The 11,023-nt window shown below is 47.5% G+C and overlaps 2 protein-coding genes across 2 annotated transcripts in view; both read left to right on the top strand.

Moving 5' to 3' along the window:
- The window catches only part of ccne2 (cyclin E2), a 7,905-nt gene extending 7,421 nt beyond the window's left edge, over positions 1–484 (top strand). Inside the window, exon 12 of the mRNA XM_034553228.1 lies at positions 1–484. This exon is cut by the window's left edge and continues 571 nt beyond it. The gene's annotated coding sequence lies outside the window, so the exon portion shown is untranslated.
- A 3,213-nt stretch (positions 485–3,697) lies between these two features.
- LOC117745138 (oocyte zinc finger protein XlCOF6.1-like) lies at positions 3,698–6,335 on the top strand. The gene has a single exon (XM_034553236.1). The coding sequence runs from the start codon at positions 3,868–3,870 to the stop codon at positions 5,104–5,106; it is 1,239 nt and encodes a 412-aa protein (XP_034409127.1). The 5' UTR covers positions 3,698–3,867; the 3' UTR covers positions 5,107–6,335.
- The last annotated feature ends 4,688 nt before the right edge of the window (positions 6,336–11,023 follow it).

Below are 11,023 nucleotides of genomic sequence, written 5' to 3'. Positions count from 1 at the left end.
ACCAAAACAACATCCAGAAACCTGCAGGAGTGTTTGAACGCACCCCGATCTGCCCCTCTTTCCATTTTATTTTTAATCTTTGTTATAGTTGCAACATTGTTGCACATTGTTACATTCCTGGGAAACTTGACATAAATGTAAGTGCTTGTATTTATTGATAAGCCTTAGTGTGTACAAACTAAACGTGTGTGTGTGTGTGTGTGTGTATATGTACAAACAAATCTTTCAGTGATGAATGAGCTCAGTTTGATTGCTGCCGAATGCAAAAGCTATTTATGATTGTTGCTCTTGTTGAACACTTCCGAGTGCCTTTTTAAAATAATAAAAATGAACTGCGCGGCTCCTCAACCTGCGACTCGGCAGTGAACCAACATGTGACCTGGACGCAGATGTCAACCAATGTATGTTTGTGTAAATAGAGCAATTCAAAAATGTGTCATTTCTTTTATATTGGAATGTTTTAAATAAATGAAGTCAAATTACACTTTGAAGTGTGTGTGAAGTTTTCTGTCCTGTGAGATTAAAGAGGTACAAATACTTCACTGGTGCTTTTAATTCTACGACTCAAGTTTTCATTTTAACTATACGAAGCCTTTTAAATCAGTTAATCAGACTTAACAGTTTTTAAACACACATGACTTGACACTGAACTGACTTTTTTTAAAGCTATAATATAATCAAATAAACCATAGTTTGTTCTAAATATATATTATAATACAAGATCCTCAAAATGTGTACTAGAGTTTCAAACGGGAATCTAAGGAGTAACATTTCAATCCTGGAAATGTTTAAATCGGCCTCATGCACACACCAACACGTTCTCTAAATAGTAATTCTTTACGGTCCGCTCATCTGTTCTCAGCCTATCAGGAGGCTCATCCCACATCGCAGCTGATTGATCTTATTTTTATTTATTCATTTATTTTGCAGGGACAATGCACACCAATCAACAGTTGGACTGTAAGTGAGCCAGAGTTAGCCAGAGAGGCTAATTTCCATCTGCTGTCCCTGGCCAGATGTTTTTAAGGCAGCCTAAAATAACAAAATCTCAAAATAAAAATGGAAATAAAATTCATAGACAAACTGACAACAACATATAAACAAAACCAATACAATCTTCAATACTGAATTTAAACTGTTGAGAATCAATGAACCTGAAGTGGTTATTTAGGTTCTAGAGGACGAATGGACTGGAGGACAATACATCCTGAAGGGGGCAGTAATGCAACGTCGAGGCTGCCAACTGCCGTAAAACCAAAGAAGAAGAAGTCGTACCGGAAACCGTCCACCAAAGACATGCGCAGTCTGCTGGAGTTCCTCCCGACTTGTAAACCGGTTTCCCCGCGTGAGTCCAACTCTTTTAGCCACACGGTTCTTCAGATACAACCGGAAGCACCCACCAGAACCCGGATGTGTGGACACGTCACTACCCACCAGAACCCGGATGTGAGGACACGTCACTACCCACCAGAACCCGGATGTGTGGACACACTTGTTGAAGTGGACTTTGTACAAACCTCAGACTCACGAAGCTAGCGTCGCGTGCTAGCAGGAAGTAGCCGGAGACGGAACTCGGCCACTGCGCAGTCGCAGTGACTCTTCATGAAGACGTGCACGTGGACCTGTCTGAGTGGACTCTGTGTGGTTCCGCTTCATTGAACACGTCCGGATCGTCTCCTCGTGTCCTGCGGAGCTCATGACGTCAGCGCGCCAGCAGGAGGGAGACGGACCCGAACGGAGCCGAGCGACACCGAGCGGGGCCGAGTGAGAGACGCGTTTTTAACGGAGTTGTCTGGAGGAAACGTTTTCTGAAGATGTCTAAAGTCCAACAGCTGAGATGTTTAGTCAACCAGCGACTAACTGCGGCTGCGCAAGAGATCGTGGGTCTGTTTGAAAGAACGATAGCAGAGTACGAGGAGGAACTTTGTAGTTCCAGAGAGGAGAACGAGCGACACCGGAAACGACTGGACGCTGTGTTCAACCCGGAAGTCCGGTTACACAGAGCAGGTTGGTCCTTTGTTTCTTTATCGCTTTAAAGGTACATGTTGTACTTTTTATTGTACTTCACCTCAGAGGTACATGTTGTACTTTGTACCCGTGACGTTACTTTTATTCTGAAGGCGAGATGAGAGGTTTTATTCTGAAGGGAACTTCTCATCCTTGACCGGCACACTTCCGGTCAAGGACAGGAAGTTCCCTCCTTCTTATCTTGCCTTCAGAATAAAAGTAACATTTCGTGTTTTCCACCTACATCCATTTTAACTATCAAACATGATTCATTCTCATGCATCGTAGTTATTCATCACATTAGTCATCAACAAACAGTTACAACAATAAAAGAGTGAACATCTCTTATGCTTTACAATACATTCCTACAGAATATTCTTCATAATATCCCTTATTATTTACCATATCTTTCTTTATGTATTAATTTAAGACATACACTTTCTTATTTACATGTGCAAGTATATATAAAATCCACTATTTTTTACTGTACCACATCTCAGGTACTTGTTGTATTTTTTACTGTACCACATCTCAGGTACTTGTTGTATTTTTTACTGTACCACATCTCAGGTACTTGTTGTATTTTTTACTGTACCACATCTCAGGTACTTGTTGTATTTTTTACTGTACCACATCTCAGGTACTTGTTGTATTTTTTACTGTACCACATCTCAGGTACTTGTTGTATTTTTTACTGTACCACATCTCAGGTACTTGTTGTATTTTTTACTGTACCACATCTCAGGTACTTTTCAGATGACAGCTGTTTCTCTTTCTGTGTTCTTGTCATCTCAAATCATGACTTATTGATTCTGTCCACACTCCAATAGTCCCGACTTGCTCTTGGATTTGTGCTCAAACTGTTTTCATGTACTCAGATTTAGTTTTGCTTGCTCAGATCTTCTGCTCTCCAGCTTCAGGCTGCGTTTGCTTCACTGGAACGTCGCTGATGGAGGACCGGTTCCTCCTCTTCTGCAGCCACGGCTTTATGTTGTTGTTCTTTATCAATAAAAGGACATTTAATGACAGCAGCAGCTTTTTATTTAGAGGTCATGCTTCTCTCATTCACAACTAATTCACTGCTTTTTACTTGATGAACCTCTTGAATCATAAACAGTTTATTATGAGATTCATAAGACGTATTCATGTATTTTATTATTCTCCACAGACGTCCAGCAGCTGTTGGTGGTTCAAGAAGTGGTTCCCCCTGAGCAGCAGGTCTGGAGCTCCAGTCTGGGCCAGGAGGACCCTGAGCCCCCTGACATGAGGGAGGACCCAGAGCCCCCACACATTAAAGAGGAACAGGATGACCCAGAGCCCCCCCACGTTAAAGAGGAACAGGAGGACCCAGAGCCCCCTGACATGAGGGAGGACCCAGAGCCCCCACACATTAAAGAGGAACACGAGGACCCAGAGCCCCCACACATTAAAGAGGACCAGGAGAACCCAGAGCCCCCACACATTAAAGAGGACCAGGAGGACCCAGAGCCCCCACACATTAAAGAGGAACAGGAGGACCCAGAGCCCCGCCACATTAAAGAGGAACAGGAGGACCCAGAGCCCCCACACATTAAAGAGGAACAGGAGGACCCAGATCCCCCACACATTAAAGAGGAACAGGAGGACCCAGAGGACCCAGAGCCCCCACACGTTAAAGAGGAACAGGAGGACCCAGAGGACCCAGAGGACCCAGATCCCCCACACATTAAAGAGGACCAGAAGAAAGTCTGGACCAGTCAGGAGGGAGACCAGCTTCAAGGTCTGGAGGAGGCTGGTATCAAGTTCTCATTCACAGTGAAGACTGAAGATGATGAAGAGGAAGCTCAGTCCTCTCAGCTTCATCAAAGACAAACTGAACACATGGAAACAGAGTCTGATGGAGAGGATTGTGGAGGACCAGAACCAGACAGGAACTCAGATCCAGATACTGATGAGAAGACCGGAGACTCTTCTGAACCAGATACTGATGAGAAGACCGGAGACTCTTCTGAACCAGATACTGATGAGAAGACTGGAGACTCTTCTGAACCAGATACTGATGAGAAGACCGGAGACTCTTCTGAACCAGATAATGATGAGAAGACCGGAGACTCTTCTGAACCAGATACTGATGAGAAGACCGGAGACTCTTCTGAACCAGATAATGATGACTGTGGTTGGAAGGAGACCAGAGAACCTCAATCAGGTTTAAACTCTCAGAATAATAATGAAGTTCATGTCAGTGATTCAAAATGTAGTGCTGGTGAGAAACCATTAAGCTGCTCTAAATGTGGGGAAAGATTTTACCTCAAGGAAGTTTTGAAGAGACACATGAGAAGCCACACAGGAGAGAAACCCTTCAGCTGCTCAGTCTGTGATAAAAGCTTTAAGTACAATTCACATCTAAAGGGACACATGATGATGCATACAGGAGAGAAACCCTTCAGCTGCTCAGAGTGTAAGAAATCTTTTATACAGAGAGGAACTTTAAAGGTACACATGAGATGCCATACAGGAGAGAAACCTTTCAGCTGCTCAGAGTGTGATAAAAGCTTTAAGAACAATTCACATCTGAAGGGACACATGATGATGCATACTGGAGAGAAACCCTTCAGCTGCTCAGAGTGTAAGAAATCTTTTATACAGAGAGGAGCTTTAAAGGTACACATGAGATGCCATACAGGAGAGAAACCTTTCAGCTGCTCAGAGTGTAAGAAATCTTTTGCACGCAGAGGAGCTTTAAAGGTACACACAAGATGCCATACAGGAGAGAAACCTTTCAGCTGCTCTGTCTGTAAAACATCTTTTACAAACACGGGAGCCTTAAAGTTACACATGTTTACTCATACAGGAGAGAAACCGTTCAGCTGCTCAGAGTGTAAGGAATCTTTTAAACAGAGGGCAACTTTAAAGTCACACATGAGACGTCACACAGGAGAGAAACCCTTCAGCTGCTCTGTCTGTAAAACATCTTTTACACAGAGTGGAGCCTTAAAGTCACACATGAGACGTCACACAGGAGAGAAACCTTTCAGCTGCTCAGAGTGTAAAACATCTTTTACAACAAGGGGAGGTTTAACGGTGCACATGAGACGTCACACAGGAGAAAACTCCCTTTAGTGGTTCTGGTTTTCCGTCACTCGTCAACAAGACCTTGAGGTACTGGACTCCCTCTCTTGGGGCAGTGACTCACTTCCAACTGGGAGGACTCTATCCACCGATCTCCGTCAGAGAACCACGGCCTCAGACTCGGAGGTCCTGACTCATCCTGACCAGTTTTAAAGAGCAGTTTCTGTGATTATTGTCATAAATATGTAGACTTGAGTGTTTTCTAGTTTCTGATTCTTATTTTTCTACTTTGGGCGCAAACCAAATTTGTCAGGCTTGGTGAAAATAGACGTATGATATAGACGTCAAATTAGTGTTAAACATGTCTCTGTAGCGCCCCGTCGAAGTTGATCCGGCGACGCCCTCACCCAGAATGTCCGATTGACTTGAAACTGTTCACACATCCATCTCCACCTGCTCTACAAAAAAGTCTCCCAGACCCCTAAGGTCCGCCATTTTTAATTTTGTGAAAAACACATAATTGGCCACTTCTCCTACAAACTTTCTGTCGATCATGACTGAAGCTATATCCATGTAGTCTATATACATGTTGAAGTCTCCAACATGTATTAAAAACTTTTGGATATCTCATTGTGTGCAAAAGAAATCTTTTGCACGCAGAGGACCTTTAAAGTCACACATGAGACGTCACACAGGAGAGAAACCTTTCAGCTGCTCAGAGTGTAAAACATTTTTTACAACAAGGGGAGGTTTAACGGTGCACATGAGACGTCACACAGGAGAAAACTCCCTTTAGTGGTTCTGGTTTTCCGTCACCAAGACCTTGAGGTACTGGACTCCCTCTCTTGGGGCAGTGACTCACTTCCAACTGGGAGGACTCTATCCATCGATCTCCGTCAGAGAACCACGGCCTCAGACTCGGAGGTCCTGACTCATCCTGACCACTGCCCACTGGGCTGACAGAGCGTGGTTACGGTCCCCGATCTTAAGCAGGAGAAACTCATAACACACACACACACATATAGGCTGTCAAGCTAATTCCATACACACATGGTCTGTTAAGCGTGCTCTCCATTTAATTAATCGCGGCGACTTTGGAGACTTGTTCAGTGAAATCAATCACGTGGCTCCCCGACTGTTCTACGCTCACTTCACCCCGTTATTTATTGATGTTCTTGGGGAGTATACTTGTAATTGTATAATACATTTTGTGTTGATCTATAATATTATTGAGTTTGATGAGTATTGTTAAGGTAAATAAACTCTGTTACAGTTTTAAAGAGCAGTTTCTGTGATTATTGTCATAAATATGTAGACTTGTTGGCATGGCAGAAGAAGTCCGGGGGGTGGGCCGGAGGACGACCACCTGTACCCGTTGACACAACTGATATATAATGCACGTTGGACATTGAGATGTCACGACCCCTAGCGGGCCAATCTGCCGTGATTACTTCCTTTCCTGATGCGCTTGCGCCGTCACTACGGCGAAGATAACCTACATTTCTGCAGCATCGTTATGTTATTACTCGGGCAATATGATTTGTACTCTTGCGGACGCGCTGCCCCTACGCAACTAGAAGGAAACCGAAAAAGATGGTCCGGAACCTGGAGCTCGTTTAGCATACCGGCTGATCGGAGCCCTGGTGGCGCCGCCGGTAACATGTGTTAAAGCTGCATTCTCTCTCCTGACCAGCAGGGGGTGACTCCTCTGGTTGTATAGAAGTCTATGCTTCATGTCTTAAAGCTGCATTCTCTCTCCTGACCAGCAGGGGGCGACTCCTCTGGTTGTATAGAAGTCTATGCTTCATGTCTTAAAGCTGCATTCTCTCTCCTGACCAGCAGGGGGCGACTCCTCTGGTTGTATAGAAGTCTATGCTTCATGTGTTAAAGCTGCATTCTCTCTCCTTACCACCAGGGGGCGACTCCTCTGGTTGTATAGAAGTCTATGCTTCATGTGTTAAAGCTGCATTCTCTCTACTGACCACCAGGGGGGCGACTCCTCTGGTTGTATAGAAGTCTATGCCTCATGTGTTAAAGCTGCATTCTCTCTACTGACCACCAGAGGGCGACTCCTCTGGTTGTATAGAAGTCTATGCTTCATGTGTTAAAGCTGCATTCTCTCTCCTGACCACCAGAGGGCGACTCCTCTGGTTGTATAGAAGTCTATGCTTCATGTGTTAAAGCTGCATTCTCTCTCCTGACCACCAGGGGACGACTCCTCTGGTTGTATAGAAATCTATGCTTCATGTGTTAAAGCTGCATTCTCTCTCCTGACCAGCAGGGGGCGACTCCTCTGGTTGTATAGAAGTCTATGCTTCATGTGTTAAAGCTGCATTCTTTCTACTGACCACCAGGGGGCGACTACTCTGGTTGTATAGAAGTCTGTAACAGGTTTCCCTGTCACCCGGTGAGTCGCGGACTTTAACAGAGGCAGCAACACAGCTTGAGGTAGTTTCAAATGCTCTTTATTCGCCACACTCAAATACAGGCTCCGTGACAGCTTCGGCTTCCCCCTCTCCTCTCAGTCCCTCCTGCTCTTATTTGGGGAGAGACAGCCAGATTAACCCCAGCTGAGGCTGATTAACCCTCAGCCCCAGCTGAGACTGATTAGACATCATCCCGGCACTGTTCCCTGAACCACACCCCCGCTCCACCCACTCTACAGCTGAGTCTAACCACACCCCACTGCCACATACCTCCACCGCCCGTCTTAGGCCAGGGTGCCATCTGGCCTAACCTCCCCCCCCTCCCCCCCATGAGAGCGGGAGAGGAAGTCGGCCACGACCATCTGCGTCCCCGGCCTATGGATCACCTTGAAATTAAAAAGCTGTAAGGCCAGATACCACCGAGTGATCCGGGCGTTGGTATCTTTCATGCGGTGGAGCCACTGCAGCAGGGCATGGTCCGACCAGAGGGTGAATGAGCGTCCCAGGAGGTAGTAGCGCAGGGAGTCGACCGCCCACCGGATGGCCAGGCACTCCTCCTCCACCGTGCTGTACCTGGCCTCCCTCTCTGAAAGCTTCCGGCTGATGTACAGGACTGGGCGGTCAACCCCCTCTACCTGCTGGGACCAAACGGCCCCCAGCCCTCTGTTCGACGCATCAGTCTGCAGAGTAAAAGGAAGAGAAAAGTTAGGTGTGTGAAGGAGTGGTTCCCCACAGAGAGCTTGCTTTACCTTCTCGAACACCAACTGGCAACGCTCCGTCCACTGGACCGGATCTGAGGCACCTTTCCGGGTGAGGTCAGTCAAGGGGCTTGTCAGCTCTGCAAAGTTTGGGATGAACCGTCTGTAATAGCCCGCCAGCCCCAAAAACTGCCTCACCTCTTTTTTTGTCTTGGGTGGCGGGCAGGCGGCAATGGCGGCAGTCTTGTCTACCTGAGGGCGCACCTGCCCGGCGCCCAAGTGGTACCCCAGATACCGTACCTCCCTCCGTCCAACTGCACACTTCCCTGGGTTGGCAGTGAGCCCCGCCTGCCTCAGGGACTCCAGCACCGCACCCACCCGCTGCACATGCTCCGCCCAGGTGGTGCTGTGGATGATCACATCATCCAAGTAGGCGGCCGCATATGCAGCGTGCGGACGCAGCACCTGGTCCATGAGGCGTTGAAAGGTGGCTGGGGCCCTAAACAACCCAAAGGGAAGCGCGGTAAATTGGTACAAACCAAACGGAGTGGAGAAGGCCGTTTTTTCCTTGGACTCTGGCGACAGAGGAATCTGCCAGTAGCCCTTGGTTAAATCCAGGGTCGTAAAAACAACGCGCAGTGCCCAGTCGGTCCAGGAGTTCGTCGACCCGGGGCATCGGGTAAGCATCGAACCGTGACACATCATTCACCCTGCGATAGTCCACACAGAACCGTATAGACCCATCCTTCTTGACAACAAGAAGGATGGGGCTACACCAGGCACTGTGTGACTCTTCTATTACCCCCATCTCCAGCATAGCTGCCAATTCCCTCTGAACCACTTTTCTTTTGTGTTCAGGTAACCTGTAGGGCCGCAACCGCACCGTCACGCCCGGAGGAGTCTCAATCTGGTGCATGATGAGGTTTGTGCGTCCTGGCAGGAGAGAGAACACGTCAGAAAACCGCTCTTGCAACTGGGCAATATCTGTTCTCTGGGTCCCAGAGAGATGGTCTTCACAAAAGAGCGAGGCCGGATTGGTGGATTTTGGGACCTCAGGCCCCAGCTCCTCTCTCTCAGATACTGCAGACACCAGAGAAACAGACTCCGTCTCCCTCCACGCTTTTAGGAGGTTGAGGTGGTAAATCTGTGTAGCTCTGCCCCTGTCAGAACGCACCACCTCATAATCAACATCCCCCACCCGCCGTGTGACCACAAAGGGCCCTTGCCACTTGGCGAGGAGTTTAGAGCTGGAAGAAGGAAGCAATACAAGTACCTTCTCTCCCGGTGTGAATTGTCTCAGCCTGGCCCCTCTGTCGTACAGGCGTTGTTGCCGTCCCTGGGCCTGGAGCAAATTCTCACGTGACATCCTACCCAGTGTGTGGAGCTTTGCTCGCAGGTCCAGGACGTACTGGATCTCGTTTTTGCTGGTGCTCGGCCCCTCCTCCCAGTTTTCCTTAATAAGGTCGAGCACCCCCCGCGGAGTCCTGCCGAACAAAAGTTCAAAGGGAGAAAACCCTGTGGAGGCCTGGGGGACCTCCCGCACTGCAAACAAAAGAGAGTCAAGCCATTTATCCCAATTACGTACATCTTCGCTAATAAATTTACGGATCATGGACTTTAAAGTCTTATTCAGACAGACACAGTCACCTCATTCAAGAATAGACTTAAGACTTTCCTGTTTGATAGTGCTTATAGTTAGGGCTGAATCAGGTTTGCCCTGGTCGAGCCCCTTGATATGCTGCTATAGGCTTATAGGCTGCTGGGGGATGTTTTAGGATACACTGAGCACCTCTCTCCTCTTCTCTCTCTCCTTATGGATACATTTACATCTCTCCATTGCACCTTATTAACTCTGCTTCCTCCCCGGAGTCGTTGTGACTTCACGTCTCATAGGGTCCATTGGACCTGGAGGTGTCTGATGCCTGGTGAGCCGGCCTCCCACCTTGGCCCTGCTGATGCCCCGCCCCCTCCTCTCTACCTCCTTCTGTTTCATGGATTGGAGTTCCATTCATACATTATCATATTCATGTAATGTGTTTATGTAACTTTGTAAATGCTGTTCATTCTGTACACATGACATCTATTGCTTCTGTCCATCCGGGGAGAGGGATCCTCCTCTGTTGCTCTCCTGAAGGTTTCTTCCCTTTTTTTCCCTGTGAAAGGTTATTTTTGGGGAGTTTTTCCTGATTCGATGTGAGGTCCTGGGACAGGGATGTCGTATGTGTACAGATTGTAAAGCCCTCTGAGGCAAATTTGTAATTTGTGATATTGGGCTATACAAAATAAACTGAATTGAATTGAATTGAATTATTCAGACGCTCCACCAGACCGTCTGTCTGTGGGTGGTACACACTGGTCCGAATAGACTTGATGCCCAGTAACCCGTAAAGTTCTCTCAGTGTTCGTGACATGAACTGGGTGCCTTGGTCAGTCATCTCCTGATGACCTGAAACAGTGCCTGCGCGACACTCTTTGCAGAAATGTTGCGCAACGGCACCGCCTCCGGATATCGTGTTGCGTAATCCACCAGGACTAACACAAAGCGATATCCGCATGCACTCCGGTGAAATGGCCCGATGAGGTCCATAGCGATTCGCTCTAACGGAACCTCCATTAATGGCAGAGGACGCAAAGGCGCCCTCGGAATGGCCGGGGGATTTACCAATTGACACTCCGGGCAGGACGCACACCAACGGCGCACATCCGCCCGGATGCCCGGCCAATAAAAAAAAAAAAAATCATTTCCCGGCGGCTCTTCGGCACCAGCAACTGGGTGCTTTCCTCTCCTGTCTGAGCGTCACGGCTCACTCAGTACAGTCTGTCCCTAATCAATGAAAAGTGCGG

Source organism: Cyclopterus lumpus, chromosome 16, assembly GCF_009769545.1.
Source record: "Cyclopterus lumpus isolate fCycLum1 chromosome 16, fCycLum1.pri, whole genome shotgun sequence".
Lineage (NCBI taxonomy): Eukaryota > Metazoa > Chordata > Actinopteri > Perciformes > Cyclopteridae > Cyclopterus > Cyclopterus lumpus.
The sequence above is the reverse complement of the archived record's forward strand: the minus strand, read 5'-3'. Positions and strand labels throughout refer to the sequence as shown.

Bases quoted from the DNA above. Each gene is read 5' to 3' on its own strand.
- LOC117745138 (XM_034553236.1), top strand. From the start codon at position 3,868: ATGGAAACAGAGTCTGATGGAGAGGATTGTGGAGGACCAGAACCAGAC.